Consider the following 27,728-nt stretch of genomic DNA (forward strand, 5'->3'; position numbering starts at 1 on the left):
GTGCTAACGTTACGTTCAACAACTCACTGCGAGCTGAGGTGTAGGATCTGCCCCAAACGGATGCTTGGTACATGCAAGTGTAAGAGCCCTCCTCGCGACTTCTCATGTTTCGAATTTTCAGAATGACAGTCGTATTTGAAGTCGGCCCAAAGGACGCAACCACGGCAGTGCTGCCCACCTTGTGCAGGGTAAACGTAATCCCCGTGTACACCTTTGGAGCTGAGCATTGGATGTCGGCAGACTGGCCTTCCAAGTACTGGCCAGATGGTCGCAGCTGACTGACTGCTGGGCGCTGCAACTCGTCTGGAAAAAGGAAAATGCACCTTATAGATCATCCCTGCAGCTTTTATTTCGGCTTCCTTGGGAGGGGGAAAGGCCAGGATTTATTGACCCACCCCCAAGTTGCCTGCAAGAAGCCTTCCAGCTGAAACACTGCTCGTGGTTTGATACCGAAGGCTCACTTGTCGGGTTTTATGATTCAAACATTTAGACGCAGGGCTAAAGTCACAACACACAGGTTACATTGGGTGAGGCTCGCAACTTTTCTTCCCTGAACTGATCATCGCGGCAATCCCACAGTTCCATGGTCACTTTCACCAGCAAAAGCTTTGCACTTTCAGATTGCCTGCACTGAATTCAAATTCCCTAACTGACACCTTGATCTGACCTCGTGGTTCACTGGATTGTCAGTCAAACTCTTCAACATGAAGGGCCCAGCAACAGAACCATGACACTGGCATTCCCATTACTGAATGTATAACCGTCCCATGAGATAGGAGCGGGGAGACAGGAGTAGGCCATTCCGTCCTTCGTGCCTTTGCAGCTTAAATCCGAATTCACTTCCCGCAGCAAGCCTTTTGGAATTAGAGGGTTCCAGATCTCTGCCACTTGGATGCAAAAAAAAAATCCTTATCGCCTCCTCCACCTACCTCAATTCTTTTTCCACTTTTTCTCACCCAGTCTAGAGAAAATAGGTAGTCTGCATCGATATTATTGAATCCATTATCAACAGCACAATTAAACCAACTTTAATCCTTCTAAATGTCAGGGGATACAACCCAGGTTAATTAAAACTCGTCCATCTAATGTAACTATTCCCCCCAGCATAAATCTGCGCTCTACCTATTCTGTGCCCCGAGATGATCAGTTTTGACGAAGGTTTTGTGCAACTGAGGCTAAGTTGCCACTTTGCATTGGACAGCAATGACAAAAGTTCTCAAGGCACTTTCGATTAGTGCTATATCATAAAAAGACACTTGAGGAGATATTAAGACAAGAGACGTAAAGTTTGAACAGAGATGCAGGTTATAAGAAGCATCATAAAAGAGGAGAGAGAATTACAGAGACAGGAAACTTTGGAGAGGGAAATCCAATGAACGCCCAACCACGTTGAAGTGATGAACACACGAACATACGAATTATTAGGAGTGCGAGAAGGCCACTCGGCCCCTCGGGCCTGCTCCGCCATTCAATAAGATCATGGTTGATCGGTTTATCACCTTGACTCCACATTTCACCCCCCCCCCCATAACCTTTCACCCCCTTGCTTATCAAGAATCTATCCACCTCTGCCTTAAAATATTCAAAGACTCTACTTTCATGGCCTTATGAGGAAAAGAATTCCAAAGACTCATGACCCTCTGAGAGGAAACATTTCTCCTCATCTCTGTCTTAAATGGGCGACCCCTTATTTTTAAACAGCGGCCCCTCGTTCTAGATTCTCCCACAAGGGGAAACATCCTTTCCACATCCACCCTGTCAAGACCCCTCGGTATCTTATATGTTTCAATCAAGTTGCCTCTTACTCTTCTAAACTCCATTGGATACAAACCTAGCCTGTCCAACCTTCCCTCATAAGACAACCTGCCCATTCCAGGTATTAGTCGAGCAAACCGTCTCTGAACTGCTTCCAACGCATTTACATCCTTCCTTAAATAAGGAGACCAATACTGTACACAGTAATCCAGATGTGGTCTCACCAATGCCCTGGATAACTGAAGCATAACCTCCCTACTTCTGCATTCAACTCCCCTCGCAATAAACAATAACATTCTAATAGTTTTCCTAATTACTTGCTGTACCTGCACACTAACCTTTTGCGATTCATGCACCCAGACACCCAGATCCCTCTGCATCTCAGAGCTCTGCAATCTCTCACCGTTTAGATAACATGCGTCATTTTCATTCTTTTACCAGTCTTGTACTTTTGGCAGTCAGTTTAAATTTTACAGCCCTTCATAGATGTAGAGATGTTTGACATCTACCTGTTACAGTTAGTTGCTTGCGATCACTTTGGGTTGAGTTAAATAGTTTCCCCGATCTTTTTATTTGGTACAGGCAAACGTAGTCTCCTTGGTCTTTGGAGCTTATGTCTTTGACGGTAAGGATAGTAGAGAACCCTGCTGCCTTTACAACGGCAGATGTGATATAGGTATTGCTTTCAACTTTGGACAATATGAAAATAACACCGGAATATGCATCATGAGTTGAACACTTGATATTTGCCGTCTCGCCAATTGAAAATGCGCCGGTTGGTCTTAATATTTCAATGGTTGGTTTTGGCGGTTTATCTGGAAAAAGAACAAAAATCCAACTGAAAGTTATGTTCTTTTTTCTTCCTTGTGTAATCAATGTCTACTCTACAGTATTTACATAGTATAACACAGTGTTCACAGAACAGAAAGAGAGCATTCGTTCAACACGTTTTTTATTCGTTCATGGGATACGGCGTCACTGGCCAGGCCAGCATTTATTGCCCATCCATACTTGCCCTTGAGAAGGTGGTGGTGAGCTGCCTTCTTGAATCACTGCAGTCCATGGGTGTAGGTACACCAACAGTGCTGTTGGGGAAGGTTCCAAGATTTTGACCCAGCAACTGTGAAGGAATGGTGATATAGTTTCAAGTCAGGATGGAGTGGGGCTTGGACGGGAACTTGCAGGTGGTGGTGTTCCCGTGCATCTGCTGCCCTTGCTCTTCGAGGTGGTAGAGGTCGCGGGTTTGGGCGGTGCGGTCTAAGGAGCCTTGGTGCGTTGCTGCAGTGCATCTTGTAGATGGTACACACTGCTGCCGCTGTGCGTCGGAGGTGGAGGGAGTGAATGTTTGTGGATGGGGTGCCAATCAAGCGGGCTGCTTTGTCCTGGATGGTGTCGAGCTTCTTGAGTGCTGTTGGAGCTGCACCCATCCAGGCAAGTGGAGAGTATTCCATCACACTCCTGACTTGTTCCTTGTAGATGGTGGACAGGCTTTGGGGAGTCAGGAGGTGAGTTACTCGCAGCAGGATTCCTTGCCTCTGACCTGCTCTTGTAGTCACAGTATTTATATGGCTGCTCCAGTTCAGTTTCTGGTCAATGATAAGTCCCAGGATGTTGATAGTGGGGGATTCAGCGATGGTAATGCCATTTAATGTCAAGGGCAGATGGTTAGATTCGTGTTTGAGATAGTCATTGCCTGGCACTTGTGTGACGTGAGTGTTACTTGCCACAACGGCAGCTTCTTCCCACCATCCGTCATCTCAGCCTACCAAGATATTCTTCTACAAAAACAAGAAATGCTGGATTCACTCAGCAGGTCTGGCAGCATCTGTGGAAAGAGAAGCAGAGTTAATGTTTCGGGTCAGTGACCCTCACTTAACTCTGCTTCTCTTTCCACAGATGCTGCCAGACCTGCTGAGTGAATCCAGCATTTCTTGTTTTTGTTTCAGATTTCCAGCATCCGCAGTATTTTGCTTTTAAGATATTCTTCTATTCTTTTTCTCTCTCCCTTGTGTACTTATCTAAACATTGACATTTTATTGAATTCATTGAGAGCAAATAATCCCTACACTCTTTGCGCCGATGTCCGCGATTTCAAAGGAAGACAGCAAACAAAAGTGAATGAGAGAAAAAAAATTCTGCTGAGAACCCTTTCACAAGAACTGGAGAAGGAGGTTATTTGGCCCACTTTGCCTGTGCCAACTCTTTGAAAGTTTTCCGCACTCCAGTTTGTTACCCTATAGTCCTGAATGCCTATTTCCTATTTTCATGCACAAATCCAGTATCACCTTGAAAGGTACTTACAAATCTGCTTTCACACCTACTTCAGGCCTTGCAGATCATAACAAATGACTGCAAAACAAAAAAAATTACTCATCGTCTGCCCTTTGGTGCATTTGCCAACTATCGTCCCTTCAGGTCCTCTGGTTTCCTACTCTTCCCAAGTGTTGCAGAACTGAAATTACCTATGACAATGACTTTCACTTGATCGCTTTTCTCTGATGTATAATTCCTTCCATCTCTCTCCAATTGGTACGTGCAGATGTAATACCCTTCGTGACCGGTATTGATCTTTGCCCTGGTAAACGTGACACTGTTGGATGTCGCTGATGCCTTCACAGTTTTAATGTGCGCTGATTCGCCAACTTTGTAGAGGTAAAATGTGGCACCTGTGTAGAATTTCGGCGAGGAACATTGGATGCTTATGTTTTCACCTTGCGAAAATTTACCAAGCGTTCTCCACATAAGAATTTGCGGCTTTAGCGGTGTATCTGAAAGAGTGTAAAAGACAATTATCCAGTGCACAGTCGCAGACGCAGGGGATGTTGCTGGTTTTCTGCGTGCTTACCGATAAATAGGTTGCAGCTAAGTGACTTATCATTACCGGGCATTACACGTTCTGGGCAATTCTTATGGGGAACTAAGAGCAAGGTGAATCGTCAGTAACAGTCGGGGTTGGATGTAGTGCAAAGTGTCTAGTTCGTGCTAACTTGAAAGGCGGGCTGAATGTCCAATACGATGCAATGAGTAGATTTACCTCCCTCTCTTTTTTTTCCACTTCGTCTGTGTGTGTTTTTCTTGTCAGGAAAGTTCGTTAGGAGCATAATGAACAAAAAAAAGTAATGGTCGTTAAGGTATGAGCTGGAGATTGCTAAACGTACCTTTGAAAGAGAATGCCTCGTGTCTTAGTAGAACAAAGACATATATTAGCTAATTTAGGAATTTCTACAGTTCAAAAGGAGGAAAGGCTTGCACTTGCGCGAGCTCAGGAAGGTCCTAAAGTGCTTTCCAGCCAACTATGTAATTTGAAGTCCAGCTTGAATTAATAATCCTTGCACAAAACTAGCTCCAACAAACAACAGTATAATAATGACAAGCTAACTTGCTTTAGTAATGCACAGTGGCGCAGTGGTTAGCACCGCGGCCTCACAGCTCCAGCGGCCCGGGTTCGATTCTGGGTACTGCCCGTGTGGAGTTTGCAAGTTCTCCCTGTGTCTGCGTGGGTTTCCTCCGGGTGCTCCGGTTTCCTCCCACAGCCAAAGACTTGCAGGTCGATAGGTTAATTGGCCATTAGCAATTGCCCCTAGTATAGGTAGGTGGTAGGGAAATATAGGGACAGGTGGGGATGTGGTAGGAATATGGAATTAGTGTAGGATTAGTATAAATGGGTGGTTGATGGTCGGCACAGACTCTGTGGGCCGAAGGGCCTGTTTCAGTGCTGCATCTCTAAACTAAACTCTAAACTATGGCTAAGAAAATGATGAGGAAAAGGTTAGAGCAAGAGAGTAGACTAGAAAGAAATATAAAACAGACATTAAAAGCTTCTACAAATATATAAAAAGGAAAAGAGTAGCGTTGGTCCCTTAGATGATGAGACTGGGAAATTAATAATGGTAAACAATCATAGAGAATTTGAACAAGTATTTTGTATTTGTCTGAGACGACTAGAGAAAATTTACCAGAAAAACTAAAGGGAATGAAGACTGACAAATCCCCTGGACCGGATGGTTTGCATCCTAGGGTCCTAAAAGAAGTGACCTCAAAGATAGTGGATGGTTGTGATCTTCCAAAATTCCCTAGATTCTGGAAAAGTCCCAGTGGATTGGAAAGCCACAAATGTAACATCTCTAATCATAAATGGAGGGACACAGAAAGGAAGGAACTATTGGCCAGTTAGACTAATAGCTGTCATTTGCACATAATTCAGGAAGCAGTGGTAGGACATTTAGAAAATGATAACACAATCGGGCAGAGTCAACAAGGTTTTATGAAAGGGAAATCGAGTTTGACAAATTTATTAGATTTATTTGCGAATGTAACAAGGAGGGTGGATAAAGTGAAAGTAGACGTAATGTATTTTGATTTCGAAAAGGGATTCGATTAAGTAACTCATAAAAGATACGGGCTCATGGAGTTGGAGCAATATATTAGCATGGATAGAGTATTGGCTATCAGGACACGGAGAGTCGGGACAAATGGAGCATGGCTGTTGGCAAACATGAACAGTGGAGTGCCGCAGAGACTAGTGCTGGGGCATCAACTACTTACCATCTATATTAATGACTTGGATGAAAGGGCCGAGTGTATTTTCGCCAAATTTATGGACGAAACATAGATAGGTAGGGGTAGGTAAGAAAATGATGAGGATGTCACGATGTGTCTCCTAGGAGAAATAGATAGGATACATAAGTGGGCAAAAATTGGCAGATGGGGTATAATAGGGGAAAATGTGAGCTTGTCCACTTTGGTGGGAAGAATAGAAAAGTAGAATATTATTTAAATGGAGAGATACTGCAGAACTCTATGGTGATCTGGGTGTCCTCGTACTTGAATCTCAAAAAGAATAGCGTGCAAGTACAGCACATAATCGGGAAAGCAAACGGAATGTTGACATTTATTGCAAGGGGAGTATAAAAGTAAGCAAGTCTTTCTACAGCTGTACCGAGCATTGGCGAGACTGCGCCTAGAAACCGTGTATCATTTTGGACTCTTTGCTTAAGGAGGGATATACTTGCATTGGAAGCAGTTCAGAGAAGGTTCACCAGGGTGATGCCTGGGAAGGAAAGTTTGAGGAGGTTGGGTCTATATTCATTGGAGTTTAGAAGAATGACAGGTGATCTTATTGAAACATACAAGATTCTGAGGGGGCTTGACAGGGCGGATGCTGAGAGAATGTTTCCCCTCGTGGGGGAATCTAGAGCGAGGGGGCACAGTTTCAAAGTAAGGGGACTCCCATTTAAGTAAGGGGACTCCCATTTAAGAATGAGATGAGGAGGACGTTTTCTCTAGAGGGTGGTCAAACTTTGAAATTCTCTTCCCTGGAGAGCAATGGGGATTGGGTCATTGAATATATTCTAGGCTGAATTGGACCGCTTTTTTTTTCACCTACAAGGGAGGTAAGCGTTTGTGGAACCGGTATGAAAGTGCAGTTCAGACCACAATCAGATCAGCTGCGATCTTGTTGAAAGCCAGAGCAGATTCTAGGGGCTGAATGGCCTACTCCTGCCCCTAATTCTTATGATTCATGAGGGCATTTGCCTTTGAACACTTCGAATTCAACAAATCAGGCATGTGAAATTCGCCACGGACGTTAATGGTGAATAGTGACACAAAAATGGAGGTATAACATCTGAATCCCACCCGATATTCGTTTGCATTTACTTCAATGGAAGTGAATAACGGGCAGGGCATAGAACAGACCGCAGATGCAATAGTAGATGGAATTTCATTCCCACCGTCAACACCACGATTCATAGATAATTGAGCAAGATTGTTTCAGTTCTTGTAGAGATACATATCTGAAGGGGATACAGCATAACATAGAACTACAAATCACCCACTGCGCTCGATGATTCTTTGCATCTCCTCACCTGAACAAATGACTCCTGCGTCGGTTGTCATGGGGCACGAACGTGGGCCAGCGATGTCGAATGGGCACACCCACAGGTAAGGCTCTGTGCCATTGCAGTTGACATTGTCGCCCCACACCGGCCCAGTCCCTTCACCAAAGCGGCCACTGCGGGTTGCTGATCGAACAAATCCACAACGCAGCTGTCTGCAGACAACCTCAGCATCTGGCAGACCCCAGTTGGAGTCGCAAATGGTTCCCCAAGTTCCATTAGCATAACCCTCAACTCTTCCAGAACATGGAACAGGACCATCGGCAAGTCTCAATTTGATATCGGCTGAAAATGATAGCATAATGTCAAAATAAGGCACGCAGAAGCACGGAATTGTTACAGCGCAGAAGGAAGCCATTCGGCCCATCGTGTCTGGCCCGGCTCTCCCAAAGAGCAATTCACTCAGTTCCATTTCTCCGCCTTCTCCCCGTAACCCTGCACATTCGTCCTTTTCAGATGACACTCTAAGAACCTGCCTTCACCATACTCTCAGGCAGTGCATTCCAGACCTTAACCACTCGCTGTATGAAAATGTTTTTCCCCCGTGTCGCTTTTGCTTCTCTCACCAAATACTTCAAATCTGTGCCCTCTCGTTCTCGATCCCTTCACGACTGGAAAAAAGTTTCTCTCTATCTACTCTGTCCAGACCCGTCATGAATTTGAAATCTGGTATCAAATCCCCTCTCAGCCTTCTCTTCTCCAAGGAAAGCAGTCCTAACTTCTCCAATCTATCTTCATACTGAAATTCCTCATCCCTGGAACCATTCTCGTGAATCTTTTCTGTACTCTCTCCAAAGCCCTCGCTTCTTTCCTAAAGTACAGCCCCAGAACTGGACACAATACTCCAGCTGAGGCCTAACTGGTGTCTGATACAAGTTCAACATCACGACCTTGCTCTTGTACTCTATACCCCTATTAATAAAGTCCAGGATACTGTATGCTTTCTGAACCACTCTCTCAACTCATCCTGCTACCTTCAATGACATATGCGCAGGCTCACCCAGGTCCCTCTGCTCCTTGCACCCCCGTTAGAATTGCACCCTTTATTTTATGCTGTCTCTCCATGTTCTTCCTGCTAAAATGAATCACTTCACATTTCTCCACATTGAACTTCATCTGCCACCTGTCTGCCCATTCTATGTCCTTTTGCAGTTCTACACTGCAAGCATGTGAAAGCAAACATTTGAAGCAATATTTACTCGAATTGCACTGTTTGCATCTTTTACAAATAGAACCTTTTAAAATATCTCACACACATTACCATAAAGTATGATTTGCGCGTTTTTGTTTTGGATTTCCCAGGCTCTACTTATATTGGAGAGCGCTGACCACCCTTAGTCAGATGAATAAGCATTCAGCTTTTCATTTGTGTTACATGCTGTTACATGTGGCATCGAATTTCCAGCACTGAAGTTACTCCTTCTGAGCTACCGGTATAAGTTATCGTTTATGCTTTGCATGAGCCTCGGTCCATCCATCTTTCTCGAACCATAGCTGGGTATCTTTCGGCCTCTGGTATCTATATAGCTTCCTCTTAAATCGACATATGCTATTCACTTCAAACATGTGAGAGAGAGTTAGACATTTTCGCCACTCTCCTGGGAAAGAGCTTTCTACAGAATTCGATATTAGATATATTAGTGACGATGTGATACAGATACCCCCACAATTTAGCTATCTCACATTCCCGCCCTAGCCGTGTAACCCTGCATGCTTTTTCTCCTCTCTTCCAATTCCCTATTGAAAGCCACGATTGAATCTGCCTTCACTGCAGTCTCAAGTACTGCATTCAAGATCCCAACCACTGGCCTGGCGGCATAAAAGAAGCTTCACCTCACGCCGCCTTTGACTGTTTTGCTAATCACGTTAAATTTGGGTCTTCTGATTCTCCACCCTGCCTCCAATGAGAACAGTTTCTCCCTATCTACACTGTCTAGACTACTCCCCACCCCCCAACCCCCCCCCCCCCCCCCCCACCATGATTTTGAACTCCTCTATCAAATCAACTCTCAAACTTCTCTTCTCCAAGCAGAACAAGCCGACCTTCTCCAATCTGTCCACGCAATTGAAGCCGCTCATCCCTGGAAGAGCACTTGTCAATCTTTCCTCGGCTCTCTCGAAAGCCTTCACATCAGTCCGAAAGTTTGGTGTCCAGAATTGGACACAGCTGAGGCCGAATTAGGGTTGTATAAAGTTTCATCGTTAGTCCCTTGCTTTTTGTGCCGTTATTTATAAAGCCCGGGATCCCGTCTGCTTTTTCAACCCCAATCACAATCTGCCCTGCCACCTTCAACGATTTGCGCAGATGTTATCCCCCACAATTCTTTTTTTTTTTGTTTGTTTATTGACGCCCAAACCCCCTTTTGCGCTAAATATTTAGAAAGCTCCGCACTTACCGATCACAGTTATTTTCAGAGGTTCACTGTGGGATGAGTTATAAAGCTGTCCCGAAGTCTTCATTTCATAGCGACAAGTGTAATCGCCCTCATCCTTTTTACCCTCGGTCATGACTTCAAATATTGCAGGGCTGTCCTGCACAACAGCCGGCTTGGAACTAATGCAGTTCTTCCCATTATCCTTGAACAAGTAATACGTGATCACCGAGAAGTACTGCGGCGCTCTGCATTGCAGTCGAATGAGCTGACCGGGAAGGAAATGTGGGGGGATCTTGACGGAAAAAATCACTGGCTCCGGTGGTTCATCTGCAAAGTGAGAAGATGACATTTACGTGTTCATGCGTGCATCAGGTAACGTGCAATGATGCTTGTGTTGCACGACTGATTTTGCCTATTTAAATGCCACGAGCATGGATCTGGGAAGGGTGAAACGAAATCGTTTGATCCACTGTCGCCTTCATACCGATGCCATTGACTCATTCCCGCACGATTATTTCTCATTCATTTATTGTCTACCACGAACTGCTCTTGCGAAGTTGGCGCTGAACCGCCCTCTTGACCTTTGAGGGGCTTCTTGACCTTTGAGGGGCATCGTCAGGCCATTTGAGAGTGCGGTCAAGGGACAGCACGTTGCTGTGAGGGGCTGAAGCGACACAGCGGCCAGGCCGGGTGCAAATGGCAGATTTCCTGCCCGAAAGTGCACTGGCGAGCCAAAAAGGTTAATTTGTCCTCGCAACACTCTGGCAGCTGCAGGCTCGCCAATACTGATACTAGTGTTTGACTCCAAATATACTTAATTAATTGAATTTTAAAGCTGCCATAGTGTGGGGGGGGGGGGGGGTGGGGGGTTAAATTTATACCGTTGGCTCCTGAATCGAGGACTCAAGATTGCCAATCAAGTCACAAACCCACTCTGCGAGCGTTCCCAATCTAAGCCAGCTCGATGTGAATTCTGTGCAGGATAACGAACGCATTTAATAGAGTGCAAAACGCGACAGGGCCGAAAGCCAGCGTTGCAACCGGTCCCCGCTCGTTTTCCCGACCGTCAGGTTAACATTGCCTCAGGGTTTCAGCCACGTATGTGATCCTGACCTTTGACGGTTATCATCTGCTGCTCGCTCTGCTCCGAGCTGAAGACCAGTTCTGATAAATCCATATCGAAGTTGCACGTGTAATTTCCTGTTTGCCTGCTTTGGATGCTTGTAAGTGTGAAGTTCACCGTGTTTTCTCTCTCCGGCACCGGCATGGTCAAGACTGGAGCTTTTTCACCGACTTTGTACAGGAACATTCGGCTTCCGGTGTAGAAAGACGAGAACTCACAATGGACTGTCACATTTTCCCCCTGCATAAAAACGCTCGGAGTCCGGAAGACGGAAATGGCTGGCTTGAGCGGTCGTTCTGAGGGGAAGCCAAGAGAATACGACATGTCGATCAAAACCAACCAAGAACAAGTAAAAAATCGTTTCACGAAATCCCTACGTCAACGCTTTCGAAAACGTAGGCAATCAAGACTGTTGCCCTCAGGAAACGGGTTTCATTCATGTTTGTCTTAATATGCCATACTATTTGGAGACGCCTCACTTTGTCTCCCTCGTTTGTTTCAGCTAGATAAGAACAGAGATAGGCCATTCAGCCCCTCCTGCCTGGCTCCTACATACAGTTATGAGATGGTTGGACTGCACTTCAAATTCATTAATTCTTCAATCCATGTCCCTTAACTGAATTATGGGACCGCCTGGGAGACCATTCCGCCCTCCGTGCCTGTGCTGGCTCTTTCAAAGAGCTCCCCAACCTGTCCGGCTCACGTGGTCTTTCCCGGCAACTCTGCACTTGCTTCCGTGTCAAGAGTCCATCAATTTTCCAATTGACTTTGGAATGTTATTGTTCAATCTGCGTCAACATCCGTTCAAGCCATGCACTCCAACTCACAGCAAGAAGTTGCGTAAAAGACGCCCCTCATCGCCCCTTGGGTTATTTTGTCAATCGTCTTATATCTGTGGTCTCTGAATGAGTCTCCTTCCTTACTCTGCCAGAACTTCTCATAATTTTGCACTCCCCAATTAATGTTTATATGCTCTAAGGAGGACAATACCAGCGTTTATATTTCCCCCACATAACTAAAATCACTCATCCTTGCTGTCATTCTATTAAATCCTCCCCAAGGCCTTGACATCCATCCTAAAGTGTGGTGGCGAGAATTGGAGACAATACTGTATTAGTAACTTAATAGTGGTTTATAGAGGCCTTATAATAGAACATATTGCATTGAATTACAGAATTCCAGGTGAATAGTATGGGAACAACCATGTATATTTTCAGATTACTGTGCAACTTTGCAGACTGGAGAACTGTTTTCGTGTCAGACAGTGAAAGGTTTAACGGACATGGCCTTTCAAAATGCACCAATATGAAACAAGTGCCATAAGCCAGCCCAAAAGGCAAGTTTTGAGATTGCGATGAAGTGGGAAACAGGGATTCAAGGAGGGAAACAACAAATTCAAGTTTGGGATAATTGGGTCATGAGGTGAAAAGGTGATGTTCAATGCGGCTGAATTTGCGTGCAGTCTCCTGTAGTGCAGTACAGCGACAACGTCGACAGCTGCATTTATATATCGTGCGTTGAACGTAAGAAAACGTCCCAAGAAGCTTCACAGGAGCGCTTTGAAACCAATCCACATAAGGCACTATTAGGCAGATTGGCAAAAGCTTGATCGAAGGGATAAGTACGGGAGAGCGTCTTAAAGAGGAAAGAGAGAGCAGAGATTCGGATATATTTTTTAGATTAGAGATACAGCACTGAAACAGGCCCTTCGGCCCACCGAGTCTGTGCCGAACATCAACCACCCATTTATACTCATCCTACACTAATCCCATATTCCTACCAAACATCCCCACCTGTCCCTATATTTCCCTACCACCTACCTATACTAGTGACAATTTATAATGGCCAATTTACCTATCAACCTGAAAGTCTTTTGGCTCGTGGGAGGAAACCGGAGCACCCGGAGAAAACCCACGCAGACACAGGGAGAACTTGCAAACTCCACACAGGCAGTACCCGGAATCGAACCCGGGTCCCTGGAGCTGTGAGGCTGCAGAACTTAGGGTTTAGGCAGCTGAAGGCACGGCCGCCAATGGTGGAATAATCATAATCACGAATGCTCAAGTGGTCAGAATCAGATGAGAGCAGATATGGCAGAGGGTTGTGGGGTTGGAGGAGATTACAGAGATAGAGAGGCCAGAGGCCATGAAGGGATTAGAAAACACAGGTGAGAATGTTTAAATTGAGGCTTTGCTGGGCTGTGAGTCAATGGCGAAAACAGGGGTGATGGGTAAATAGGGCCTGTTATAAGTCAAGGCCCAGGCAGCAGAATTATGGAGGATCTCAAGTTTACCAAAAGTAGAATTTGGAAGGCTGGCCAGGAGTACATTGGAATAACCAAGGCATGGATGGGAGTTTCAAAAGCAGATGAGCTGCTACAGGGACATAGTAGGGAATCTTATGGAGATGGAAATAGGTAGTCTTGGTTTTGGATCAAATGTTTGGTCAAATGTACATGCTCGGGTCAGATTTTATGGAAGTGGTTCCATTTTGTGATAAAAACATTTTTGAGGAATTCATAGTCAAACTGAATAAATGTTGGACCAGTTTTCAAGAGAGCACTGCAATAACTAATTGGGCAGCAATGTTTACTGGTTTAACTTGACTCAAGTGAAAAATAGAACAGAAACCCTGAATGTGTTTTACCTTCTGGAGTGAGCGGCTGATAAAGTTAGCCCGAAGAAAAAGTGAAGGAAGGAGAGAAGATCACAACCCAGCTCGCTTTCCAGCACCTCTCTAAAAGACCCCGAGAAGTCCACTGTGTCAATTCATCTCATCTCCTGTCTTTGAAGAAAGCCTGCTAAAAAATAGTTCTCAATGCCCCCTGAAAAGAACATTTTTTAAAAAGATCTTGTGACCTGCCTATGTGTACTCGAAAACTAGACTGTATGCCAGTTTTGGAAGAACATGTCTCATCTGCTACTTTCTTCGAAAATGAGCAACTAATCAGCCCAGGTGTTTTTTTTTTTTGTTTTGTTTTTTTTTGGTCTGTAACAGAGCTCTGAATTAAAAAAAAAAGAAAAATTATTTTTCCAGTAAACCAGTGTATGTGTGTGTGAATGTGAGGGGTTAAGGTAAAAACGAGAACTTTAAAAAGAATTCAATCTGTGTGTTGATGCTTTACTTCATTACTAGTTAATACATGTTTTTATAATAAACTGATAATTTTGATGTTCATTAAAGTTAGTATGTTCTATTCTGGGGAAAATAGAGTATATGATTGACTGCATCAGTAAGTGGGAAAAATATATGCCGTGACCTGTGGAGAGGTGGGACCAGATTATACAGTACACTCTCTGCTTCTGTTTCACATTATCCCAAGTATATTAATTTTGCATAATAATTATAGTGTTTTATTATGGAAAATATAGGGTAAGAAATTCATCTCGGGCGGTCGCACAAAGCGGGCGGTATCAGATCTGCCGCCCGTTCTACGCAGCACCTGCTTCGCAAGTCTGTTCACTGCAATGGAATTAAATATCAGCTTCCCCTATAACAGACAATTGCAAGTGTCGGGCATTGTTTTCAAAAAGGGAATTCGTAGTAAGAGATATAGCATGTAAAATCCCTTCAACAACTTCATGATCACTCCAGTACGTGACTACTAAAATGGTTGAAGGTGTAATAGGTGACCTCTGGGTCGGTGTTGTTCTGTTGGTAAACTAGCCGTTCACTACTCTTCACAGACTTCCCCTCTGCATTTACCTGAGCACGCAACCTCAGCTCTGAAATTACTGAAGCATGTCACGTCAGTCCAGGATAACGGAGAGCACTTCCACAGCAGGGTTTCGGTACCCAGGCAGTGGACGTGGTTCAGCTGCACCGGGTCACGTCCAATTTGAAAGCGTTCACCTCGGGGGGTACTCTTGACAAACCCGCAGCCGAGATGCCTGCATGCAACCTGCCCTGCTGCAAGATTCCAGCTCCCGCCGCAGACTTTCCCCCAAGTACCGTTGTAGTATACCTCCACCATCCCAGCACAATCGCTCTCCTTGCTCACCAATCGGAGCTGCACGTCATCTGAAAGGTAGATTACACGTATAAAGACATCATGAATGGTGTGGCCAGCAGTAGTTGAACTCGTGCCCTTCAATAAATGCGCATTTGCGGCATAGCATAGAATAAAACGGGGAGAAATGTGAGGTCATCCCTGTTGGTAGGAGGAACAGATGTGCAGAGTATTTCTTAAATGGTAAGAGATTAGAAAGTGTAGATGTACAAAGGGTGTGCTCGTCAATAAGTCACTGAAAGCTAACATGCAGGTGCAGCAAGCAATTCGGAAGGCTAATGGTCTGTTAGCCTTTATTGCAAGAGGATTTGAGTACAAGAGTAGTGAAGTCTTGCTTTAATTGTACAGAACCTTGGTTAGACCGCACTTGGTATACTATGTGCAGTTTTGGTCCCCTTACCTTAGAAAGGATATTATTGTCTTAGAGGGAGTGCAATGAATGTTCACCGGACTTGTTCCCAGGATGGCAGGACTGCCCTATGAAGAGACATTGTGGAAACTGGGCCTGTATTCTGTATAGTTTCGACGAATGAGCGGTGATCTCATTGAAATCTCCAAAATACTTCAAGGGATCGACAGGATTTATGTAGCAAAGGTGTTGGGGAGTTTAGAACCAGGGGACATAATTTCAAAGTAAGGGGAGAAGCCACTTAGGACAGAGATGAGGAGAAATGTCTTTACTCAGAGGGCTGTGAATCTTTGGAATTCTCTATCCCAGAGGGCTGTGGAAGCTCAGTCATTAAGTATGTTTAAAGCAGAGCTTGACAGTGTTCTAAATACCGATGACATAAGGGGATAGTGTGGGAAAAAGGCATTGAAGTGGACGATCAGCCAACATCATATCGAATGGCGGAGCAGGCTCGATGGGCTGAATGGCCTACTCCTGCTTCTGTGTTCCGATGTTCCTACAGCATCCAGCTGCAGAGCCCTCTGCAGGTACTTGCATGCAATACATATGCATGCACATATGTCATGTGCATTCGATCGTTTGATGGGGTTACCAAGATGAATATATTGGGCAGAAAATCAATTGGCGGGATAGGGCAAAATGGGCTGAATTGCAGTAGCCGCCTGCTCTATGCACCCCCCCCCCCACCCCGCCCAATATTTAGCACCGAATGTTTAACCCATAATGTGGAATTTGTGAGATATTTAAATCGGTCTTCATGCGATAGGGTGGCGCTGCCGTTTCGGCAAGGGCGAACAAAATAGAAAATGAATAATTTTCGTGCAGCTTAAATTCAATTGACTGAGGCAAATCATGACGACTGCTCAGTAATAACCAGATAAAAAAACACAGTGGCGCAGTGGTTCGCACCGCAGCCTCACAGCTCCAGTGACCCGGGTTCAATTCTGGGTCCTGCCTGTGCGGAGTTTGCAAGTTCTCCCTGTGTCTGCGTGGGTTTTCTCCGGGTGCTCCGGTTTCCTCCCACATGCCAAAGACTTGCAGGGTGATAGGTTAATTGGCCATTATAAATTGCCCCTAGTATAGGTAGGTGGTAGGGAAATATGGGGACAGGTGGGGATGTGGTAGGAATGTGGAATTAGTGTAGGATTAGTATGGATGGGTGGTTGATGGTCGGCACAGACTTGGTGGGCCGAAGGGCCTGTTTCAGTGCTGTATCTCTAAACTAAACTAAACACACATATATATCGATATAGATATAGATATCTGCACATATCTATATATATATTTACATACTCTACATCTATATATATATATATAAATATATTATCAGATTCATCAAAGTGATATGGGGCTAAAATTGATTACATTCCGTGTGCTGGTTATACATACTTGGCTTTTATCTCCTCGGATATAGGAGGTGAAGGGTTGATCTAATCGAGGTGTTCAAGGTGATTCGGGGATTGGATAGGGTGGGACGGGGAGAAATCTTTAAATTCAGTGGCGGGATATACGAGGCAAATGCGACATGGAAGATGGTGAACATCAGGGTAACTTTCATGCTTTGCCTAAAACAGGCGGTGCAGGATCTGCTGCACACTTCGCTCAATTTGAATCTCCGATCGGGAGAGCTGCACACAGCGGGCGGCCAATTCATTACGATCCGTGTTGCACTCCCGCCAGAAGTCAAACCGACTACCTCCTGTCTGCAAACTGGACTCCCTATTCCCGAAGGAAGTGATCCCCTCTGAATTTGAAGAAACTTGCACTTACCATGCACTGTGACATTAGCACTGTCGCTCAAGGAAGAATTGACTAGAAGTCGCTTTGCCAAGAGCGCTTGATACCTGCAGAAATAACTGCCCTCGTCACTTTTCTGCAGGTCCGTTATGTTAAATACGACATTCGAAGACGAATCGGTTGCCATTAGGGAACTGATCACATTTTCTTCGCTCTCCTTGTACAAATAAAACCTACAATTTTCGAAACGTTCGGGGGCCTCGCATCTGATGGCAAGGTTTTGTCCTTTCACAAATACATTGGGCATTTGGTTGAACGTAATTATCGGTGGGTGCAGGAAGTCTGAAATAAAACAAAAACGGATCACTACGTCATTGCATTTATTACTGAGGAACCTCGATCTGCAACCAATAAGGAAAAGCACACTAAGAGACGCAACAGCTTAAGGCCTGGTCGTTACCTTTCAAATTGGTTTATGTGACCAAACGCTTGGTCAGGGAGGTAGGTTTTAGGAGTGTCTTGGAGGACGGAAGCAAGGTGGAGAGGCGGAGAGGTTAGAGCCTAGGCAACTGAAGGCCCAGCCACCAATAGTACACCAATTGATTTCCTGGATGCAGAAGAAGCCAGGATTGGAGAAGTGCAGATATCTCAGAAGGTTTCAGGGCCCAAAGACATTACAGAGAAAAGGAGGGGTGAAGTCAGGGAGGGATATGAAAAGAAGGATGACAAATTTACGACGTTGCTTGACCGGGAGCCAATGTTGGTCAGCGAGCACAGGGGTCAATAGGGGAACAGGACTTGGCGTGACTTAAGACACCGGCAGCAGAGTTTTGGATGACCTCAGGTTTATGGATAGCCGAATGTGGGAGATCAACCAGGATTGCACTAGCATAGTTAAGTCTAGTAGTAATAAAGACATGAATGAAGGTTTGATCGGCAGATGAGATGAGACAGGGGCGGAGTCAGGCAATGTTATGGAGGTGGAAATAGGCGGTCTTAGTGATGGCATGAATGTGAGGTTAGCAGTCCATCTCCATGTCTTCCATTTTATACTGTCGCCAAAAATTAATATTATGCCAGATATCTTCATAAGGATATGTTAATGGTCAAGAATGCCAAATGATTGAAACAAGAGGTAAGCATTGGATGTGGTTTATCATTTATTTTTGATATAAGAATAGATGATTAACTTTCAATTTGATAGATTTAATTTCAGCTGTACCCTTCATTTCGTGCCAACTTCTTACAGATTAGTCAAAATAGACGTCCCAAAGATAAGGCGAATTTGTGGTCTGCAGCCCACAATGGCAGCTCGTGTTGCAATCTGCCTCATCCCATTTCCCCATTTCATTCAACCGAAGCCAGTGTCTTCACTCTCTAATCAGGAAGGGTGCAATGGGTTTAACCAGATCCACTCCACGGGAGCAAGTCATGTTAGTTTGGAATAAAAGCACGAAATGCTGGAAACATTCAGCAGGTCTGGCAGCATCTGTGCAGAGAGAGGCAGAGCTAACGTTTCAGGTCAGTGACCCTTCTTCAGAACTCTTCTGTCTGCACAGATGCTGCCAGACCTGCTGAGTATTTCCAGCATTTCTTGTTTTTATTTCAGATTTCCAGCATCTGCAGTATTTTGCTTTTATGTTAGTTTGGAAACCCGGTTTGCACCCAACCCGATGTTAGCACTCATTGACTTCATTAAAAGAAAAACTGCCCCTTGGGTCTTTCCTGCTGCACAAGGGATAAAACTAGCCAAAGTGGTGATGGGTAAGAAGTAAGAGGAGAGATTTCTTCTGTGACTTCGATTGGGTAAAATTGCACAGACCTTATGACGAACTTAACTGCCATTTCAATACTTTTATGTCGTGGGAGATATATTCTCTGTGAGGTGACTTTGTACCATTTGAAGATAATATTTTGCAGAATGAAGCAATTTGGACTCGATTACGTGTGGTTGGAAGCAGCGTTATTGTGAATCACAGGAGGTCACTTGCCTTTCATAACAATGTCTACTTCGTCACTCCTTTCCGAACTAAACGTCTTCCCAGCAATTTGGGAATTGTAACTGCAGCTGTAATTGCCTGTGTTTCTTATTGTTATGTTAAGAATCTCAAAGGTGACGGTAAAATCCTTTGAGGAAGGGGCCTTGGACATGACAGGAGTGTTTGCACTGTCCTTGTAGAGATGGAACACGTTGGCTGAGTAGTAGCCTTGGGTGCTGCATTTGATCTGAAGGTTTTCCCCATTCACAAATATGTTCGACTTTCGACCTTGGTAGATGGCTGGCCGTGGTGCTAGATCTGGAATGATAGAGAGTGAAAAGGCTGGTCAGAGGTGAAATTCGACTTGGGAGAGTGCTGCTCGTTTTACGTCCCATTCAATATACTGTTAACCATTGAAACATGCTATTACAATTTTTAAGATACATACAGACCTCCCAGAGCACAGTGGCAGCAGCGTGTACCATCCACAAGATGCACTGCAGCAATGCACCAAGGCTCCTTGGATAGCATCTTCCAAACCCGCGACCTCTACCACCTTGAAGCACAAGGGCGGCAGATGCATGGGAACACCACCACCTGCAAGTTCCCCTCCAAGCTACACACCATCCTGACTTGGAACGATATCGGCCGTTCCTTCACTGTCGCTGGGACAGAATCCTGGAACTCCTTTCCTAACAGTACTGTGGGTGTACCTACCCCACATGGAGTGCAGCAGTTCAAGGAGGCGGCTCATTGCCACCTTCTCAAGGGCAATTAGGGATGGGCAATAAATGCTGGTCTAGCCAGCGATGCTCACATCCCATGAACGAATGAAAAAAACATTGACTATGGATATAGACAAACATATAGATAGGAATGAGCATAGATTGATAGATCAATAAACTTATCGATGAAGATGGGCAGATGGATAGATAAACAGAAGGATAGGTGGATAGATATTTGGATTTCTGGATCAGTAGAACGACAGATGATGATAAGAGGTGGAGAGATCGAGATCTAGATATCAACAGCTTACCAGCATTGCAAATAACACCAGCATCTTCTACGTGATTGCAGTTATGTTCTCCGATCGTCCTGAACTTGCACTGCTGCAGATGGGTCTCAGTGCCAATGCACTCAACATCGTCCAGCCAGATCTCTTCAGTACCCTCTCCGAACTGAGCTGCGCCCCGCGCCGAGTCCACAAAGCCACAGTTCAGCTGTCGACAAACAACCACAGCGTCTGCCATATCCCAGTAATCATCGCAAATAGTCCCCCACGTCTCGTTATAAAGCACTTCTACTCGTCCGGAGCATACACTGTCTCCATCCACCAGTCGCAGGGGAAGTACATCTGAGGCAAAAAATTCGTGCACAGAAGATTAAGGCGCGTTCAAAGGAATGAGCTCTAATTATGGCATGGAACGCACATGCCAACAGAGTAAAGTGGAGCAAGAATTATTGCCATTACATTGTATACCCACATAATTAATGTGTTAGCTAGGATTATCTCGTTGGACAGATTTCAATGTTCAGCAACATCCGTGACTCCTCAGATGCTGAAGCAGGCCGTGTAGAAATGCACCAAGACCTGGACAAATTGGGCTGATAAGTGGCAAGTAACATTCGTGCCACACAAGTGCCAGGCAATGACCATCTCCAACAGGAGAGCATCTAACCATCTCCCCTTGACGTTCAACGGCATTACCATCGCTGAATCCCCCTCTATCAACATCCTGGGGGTTACCATTGTCCAGAAACTGAACTGGAGCAGCCATATAAATACTGTGGATACAACAGCAGGTCAGAGGCTGGCAATTCTGCGGCGAGTAACTCACCTCCCGTCTCACCAAAGCCAGTCCGCCATCTGCAAGACACAAGTCAGGAGTGTGATGGAATACTGTCCACTTGCTTGGATGGGTGCAGCTCCAACAACACTCAAAACGCTTGACACCATCCAGGAAAAAGCAGCCTGCTTGATTGGCAACCCATCCACTTTCATTCACTCCCTCCACCACCGACGCACAGTGGCAGCAGTGTGTACCATATACAAGATGCACTGCAGCAACACACCAATGCTCTTTAGACAGCACCTTCAAAACCCGCGACCTCTTCCACCTAGCAGAACAAGGGCAGCAGATGCATGGGAACACCACCAGCTGCAAGTTCCCCTGCAAGCCATCCTGACTTGGAATTATATCGCCGTTCCTTCACTGTCACTGGGTCAAAGTCGTGGAACTCCCTTCCTAACAGCATTGTGGGTGTACCTACCCCACATGGACTGCAGTGGTTCAAGAAGGCAGCTCACTACCACTTTCTCAAGGGCAGTTGGGGATGGGCAATAAATGCTGGCCTGGCCAGCGACGCCCACATCTCACGAATGAATTTTAAAAAATCTAAATCTTTAAAACGTTTTAAATTAGCGTAGCTAAGATTTTATTAAATGCGCCCGTCCAAGGGAATTCATGGGAATGTATTTGCACTATATTTCGAGAAATCGGGTGGAAATTCGTCTCCAGCAATTAAATTACGATTAATGTTAATTCAATTCATGGAACTGACTATCAGGAGCTGTGTATTTCGGAGGACTGATATGATACCACCCATTTTGCGCCATTATTAAGGCAGATTTCCACCCCTTGATTTTGGCCAGCAGAATGGGTCGGAAAAGTACTTTGCCGATTGTTTTATCCCTTGTTGGATTTCGGTTTCTCTTTGTTGTTTATTTATTCTACAGGATGATATACGGTATTGGTGCGGATGGGGAAGAGGAGAAATGGTTGCTCGTGATGTTGCAGCCATCATGTGTGACGGAGAGGTATGTTGGACCAGATGTGGTTAACCTGCCCGTCAATGTCGTTGCTGCAGACATCATGTTCTGTTTATGCAGCAACAACCGAACTGTTTAATGTTCTTTGCCCGGGCTGCAATAAGTAACATATTTCAAATGCAGTTCAGCAAAGACTCGAATTACCTCAAGGAATCATGTAACACTGTACAGGAATGCCTCATCCAAACACCAAGCTCTTCAACAAAGAATGGTGTCACTCGGTTTATCAAATCCTTGCTGCCTCTTTCAAAGAGCTATCGTGCTTAATCCCAAAGCCCCGCCCTATAAATCCCTCATCCTGATTTACTTGCCCAGCTCCCTTTTGAAAATAGGCAGGGAAATTCCTTCCAACGTTTATTTCGAGGATTCTGAATCCTGACAACTTTCTAAGCGGAAGAAAACTGCCTTTATCTTCCCTCCAGCTCTGTTGCCGATGGTTATATAACTATGATTGGTAGTTACTCGCCGGGGTTTGTCTGCTTTATCAAAAAGAATTATCAGCATTTTGAAAACCACTATTATATGAGTTCTTAATCCAGGAACAGAGGAACATAAGAGGTAGGAGCAGGTGTAGGCCATTCTGTCCTTTGAGCCATTCCATAAGGCCATGACTGATCTGGTTCTGGTGTCAAATCCACGTTCCTGTCTTTCCCCCACCATAGCACTTGACTCCCTTGTCTGTCAGAATCTGTCTAACTCAACCTTGAGTAATTTCAATGACCCAGCCTTCACCGCTTTCTGAGGAAGAGAATTCCATAGACTGAGGACCTCTGAGAAAAAATAACATTCTCCTAATCTGCGTATTAAAAGGGAGACTTCTTATTCTTAAACTGTGCCCCCTACTTCTAGTCTCCCCACAAGAGGAAACATCGTCCCGGTATTCACTCTGTTACATCCCCGTTATATGTTTCAACAATACTACCTCTCATTCTTCTAAACTCCAACGGGTATAGGCCCCATTTGTTCAACCTTTCGGCTTTTCACCTCATATCTGAAGTCCGCATCGCCAGTAGCATTCTAATGAACTTCTTCTGTACCCTTTCTGAGGCCTTTACATTGTTTCCAAAATGTGATGCCCAGAATTGTGCCCAATACTCCAGCTGAGATCTCACCATTAAGTATTTAAAAAGTTCTACAATGATCGTTTTGCTTTCGTATTCTCTTCCTTTAATTATAAACCGTATCTGCTTTTCAAATACCTTATCAACACGTCCTGAAACATTTAAGAATGTGTCTATGTGCAGAGTGAAGAGTCTCTGCTCGCCGACACTTTACATGTCGTGCATTCATAGTATACTGTATTGCTATATCATTCATTTCACACGTTGATTATTAAAATCCATCTTCAATGCTTCTGGAAATTTTTCTTTACACGTCCCCTGGCCAAATTCTCTTTCAGTGCCTTCATGAGTCACGCAAGGGCTTTTCACCTCAGGGGATGGCTGGTTCCCTTTTTTTCCTGGCTGTGGGGGAAGATTCTTTGCTAATCTTCCATTTGGCCTCTGGGGCCCATTCCTGCTTGCAGATAATTGGCCAGATTCGACGGCACTCATCTGCGGCACTTCGACTAGATGAGGCATCACCCTCACAGTTTCTCCGTCCCATGTGGCCTTCCTTTGTCTCTGCAGGTGCTTGTAAATGCTGTTAGCAACTCTGGTGGGGCGCTTCTAGTGTCTTCATTTACATACGAGGATGTGGGGTTGCCTGACTGGACAGTAGGGGTTTTCATTCGGGATTCTTCCCGGACTGCCTGTAACCTGCCCTCTTGATCCCTTTTCCCCCCGTTCCTTTCTAACCTGTTGCTAGCCTGGTGCCTGACAGTTCCCTTTTGTTCTCGGCAAGGGTCCTTTACAGTTCATCAGCCCTCTGCTAGAGGGTCCTCCAAACACTTGCATAGGTCTTAGGGGTGCATATTTCACCGTTGGTTGGGGTTTCCTCTCAACCTGGCATATGTGGCAACTCCTACAGTATTACACCACATCTTTGTGGAGTGGTGGCCCGTCAAGCTGCTGCCTTTTGCGGGCTTTGCTTTTTTCGTATACCCACATGTACAGCCATTGCAATCGCATGGGGCGGCACAGTGACACAGTGGTTAGCACCGCAGCCTCGTAATTCCAAAGACCCGGGTTCGATTCTGGGTGCTGCCTGTGCGGAGTTTGCAAGTTCTCCCTGTGACCGCGTGGGTTTTCACCGGGTGCTCCGGTTTCCTTCCACAGCCAAAGCCTTGCAGGTTGATCGGTAAATTGGCCATTGTAAATTGTTCCTAGTGTAGGTAGGTGGTAGGGAATGAGATTATTGTAGGATTAGTATAAATGGGTGGTTGTTGGTCGGCACAGACTCGGTGGGCCGAAGGGCCTGTTTCAGTGCGACATCTAAAAAAAGTGACAATTTCTTTCTGGAACCACTGCCCACTCCTTGCTCTCAGGTCTCTGAGGAGAGCTCCACTTCCTCAACAGTACCTTATTCTTTAGTTGAGGCTGGTGGGGCAGAGTCAAATCAAAACAGGAAATGGCTCTGCTCGAACAATGTGTTACACAGTATTAAAATGATAGGAAAAAGGGATAAGTTGCATTTTTGCTGAAGGAAATCAAGGTTATGTCGTCAGCTCAAATCATTTTTTTTGCCTGTTTTAACCGTGACAGTGTTTACTTTAAATAAAAACATCGTGTTTTAGTTCCTCCTCGGTGAATCCTTGATCACTGCTTTCCAATTTTAAGGCTGAGAAATCAATTCAGACAGGTTTTCTGAGATTTTAAACAAGAGAGGTAGAAGTTTATTAATTTTAAACTCTAATCCAGTTACCAAATACGAATATGCCTTGCAAGCACGCTAGCATGCATACGTGATAAACACATACAAACAGATAGTCAGAAAAGTTGAAAAGAATAAAGGGGAAAGGATTGAGGCGATAGAAGGGTTTCGACTTTACTGTCCTTTGAGTTTGCTGTGAAGTCTTTGGTTGCCGGTTGGACTTGCAATTCGTTGGGGCCCAGTGCACACTTTAACTTGTTTCAAGGTTGGCGCCTTTTCTCTCTTGAGGTTTACATGTCTTCCGTGGGTCTGGTGGCTTGGGAGAAAGTGAGACAGAGAGAGAGAGAGAGAGAGAAAGAGAGGCTTCTCTGCTCCAGGTTCCAGTTCAAACAGCCTTCTGCCTCTTTCTCTGTGGCAAAATTTAAAAAAAACAGGTTGCCCAGCAGGTTAATCATGTGACTAGCTGGTTGGGCCGCTTCTGTTTGTGGATTCTACCATCTTGGCAGTCATCCTGGAATGTGAGCGTCCTCAACTTCAACGTCTGGTGATCACAGCCCATTTTGGGTTAAGTGGACCAAGGAGTAGTCCTTTGTCTCTCCAAGCACTGTCTGTTAGTATGCAAATGTTTTTTTATTCCCAGCCAAGTGTCTGGCAATTGTTTTAACTAGTATTTTCTGCACTCCAGCAACAGTTTAAAATCAGTTTAAAGTGTGTCTACTTCAACGCCAGGAGCATCCGGAATAAGGTGGGTGAGCTTGCAGCATGGGTTGGTACCTGGGATCTCGATGTTGTGGCCATTTCGGAGACATGGGTAGAGCAGGGACAGGAATGGATGTTGCAGGTTCCGGGATTTAGATGTCTCAGTAAGAACAGAGAAGATGGTAAAAGGGAGGGGGGTGGGGGGGTGTAGCATTGTGAATCAAGGAGAGTATTACAGCGACAGAAAGGACGTTTGAGGACTCGTCTACTGAGGTAGTATAGGCCGAGGTTAGAAACAGGAGAGGAGAGGTCACCCTGTTGGGAGTTTTCTATCGACCTCCGAATAGTTCCAGAGATGTAGAGGAAAGGATAGCGAAGATGATTCTCGACAGGAGCGAGAGTAACAGGGTAGTGGTTATGGGGGACTTTAACTTTCCAAATATTGACTGGAAATACTATAGTTCGAGTACTTTAGATGGGTCTGTTTTTGTCCAGTGTGTGCAGGAGGGTTTTCTGACACAGTATGTAGACAGGCCAACCAGGGGCGATGCCACATTGGATTTGGTACTGGGTAATGAACCCGGCCAGGTGTAAGATTTAGATGTAGGTGAGCACTTTGGTGATAGTGATCACAATTCGGTTCGGTTTACCTTAGCGATGGGCAGGGACAGGTATATACCGCGGGGCAAGAATTATAGCTGGGGGAAAGGAAATTATGATGCGATTAGGCAAGATTTAGGATGCGTAGGATGGGGAAGGAAATTGCAGGGGATGGGAACAATCGAAATGTGGAGCTTATTCAAGGAGAAGCTACTGTGTGTCCTTGACAAGTATGTACCTGTCAGGCAGGGAGGAAGTTGTCGAGTGAGGGAGCCGTGGTTTACTAAAGAAGTTGAAGCGCTTGTCAAGAGGAAGAAGAAGGCTTATGTTAGAATGAGACGTGAAGGATCAGTTAGAGGGCTTGAGAGTTACAAGCTAGCCAGGAAGGATCTAAAGGGAGAGCTAAGAAGAGCGAGGAGAGGACACGAGAAGTCATTGGCGGATAGGATCAAGGAAAACCCTAAGGCTTTCTATAGGTATATCAGGAATAAAAGAATGACTAGAGTTAGATTAGGGCCAATCAAGGATAGTAGTGGGAAGTTGTGTGTGGAATCAGAGAAGATAGGGGAACCGTTAAATGAATATTTTTCATCAGTATTTACAGTTGAGAAAGAAAATGTTGTCGAGGAGAATACTGAGATACAGACTACGAGTCTAGATGGGATTGAGGTTCACAAGGAGGAGGTGTTAGCAATTTTGGAAAGTTGGAAAATAGATAAGTCCCCTGGGCCAGATGGGATTTATCCTAGGATTCTCTGGGAAGCTAGGGAGGAGATTGCAGAGCCTTTGTCCTTGATCTTTATGTCGTCATCGTCGACAGGAATAGTGCCGGAAGACTGGAGGATAGCAAATTTTGTCCCCTTGTTCAAGAAGGGGAGTAGAGACAGCCCTGGTAATTATAGACCTGTGAGCCTTACTTCGGTTGTGGGTAAAATGTTGGAAAAGGTTATAAGAGATAGGATATATAATCATCTTGAAAAGAATAAGTTCATTAGCGATAGTCAGCACGGTTTTGTGAAGGGTAGGTCGTGCCTCACAAACCTTATTGAGTTTTTCGAGAAGGTGACCAAACAGGTGGATGAGGGTAAAGCCGTGGATGTGGTGTACATGGATTTCAGTAAGGCGTTTGATAAGGTCCCCCACGGTAGGCTATTGCAGAAAATACGGAAGTATGGGATTGAAGGTGATTTAGTGCTTTGGATCAGAAATTGGCTCGCTGAAAGAAGACAGAGGGTGGTGGTTGATGGCAAATGTTCATCCTGGAGTTTAGTTACTAGTGGTGTACCGCAAGGATCTGTTTTGGGGCCACTGCTGTTTGTCATTTTTATAAATGACCTGGATGAGGGTGTAGAAGGGTGGGTTAGTAAATTTGCAGATGACACTAAGGTCGGTGGAGTTGTGGATAGTGCTGAAGGATGTTGTAGGTTGCAGAGGGACATCGATAGGCTGCAGAGCTGGGCTGAGAGATGGCAAATGGAGTTTAATGTGGAAAAGTGTGAGGTGCTTCACTTTGGAAGGGGTAACAGGAATGCAGAGTACTGGGCTAATGGGAAGATTCTTGGTA

The 27,728-nt window shown here is 45.0% G+C and overlaps 1 protein-coding gene across 5 annotated transcripts in view; it reads right to left on the reverse strand.

The window, feature by feature from the left end:
- The window catches only part of LOC137356219 (deleted in malignant brain tumors 1 protein-like), a 54,195-nt gene that overhangs the window by 17,218 nt on the left and 9,249 nt on the right, over positions 1-27,728 (reverse strand). For all 5 annotated transcript variants that reach the window (XM_068022078.1, XM_068022074.1, XM_068022077.1 and 2 more), the window contains exons 4-13: positions 20,321-20,638; positions 19,297-19,602; positions 17,339-17,647; positions 14,856-15,170; positions 11,141-11,446; positions 10,049-10,354; positions 7,623-7,937; positions 4,218-4,523; positions 2,265-2,570; positions 1-303 (exon numbers count right to left, since the gene is read on the reverse strand). In XM_068022078.1, coding sequence (XP_067878179.1) covers positions 1-303; positions 2,265-2,570; positions 4,218-4,523; positions 7,623-7,937; positions 10,049-10,354; positions 11,141-11,446; positions 14,856-15,170; positions 17,339-17,647; positions 19,297-19,602; positions 20,321-20,638 — 3,090 coding nt within the window. The remainder of the gene's footprint in view (positions 304-2,264; positions 2,571-4,217; positions 4,524-7,622; positions 7,938-10,048; positions 10,355-11,140; positions 11,447-14,855; positions 15,171-17,338; positions 17,648-19,296; positions 19,603-20,320; positions 20,639-27,728) is intronic.

The sequence above is a fragment of the Heterodontus francisci genome, chromosome 45 (assembly GCF_036365525.1).
Source record: "Heterodontus francisci isolate sHetFra1 chromosome 45, sHetFra1.hap1, whole genome shotgun sequence".
Lineage (NCBI taxonomy): Eukaryota > Metazoa > Chordata > Chondrichthyes > Heterodontiformes > Heterodontidae > Heterodontus > Heterodontus francisci.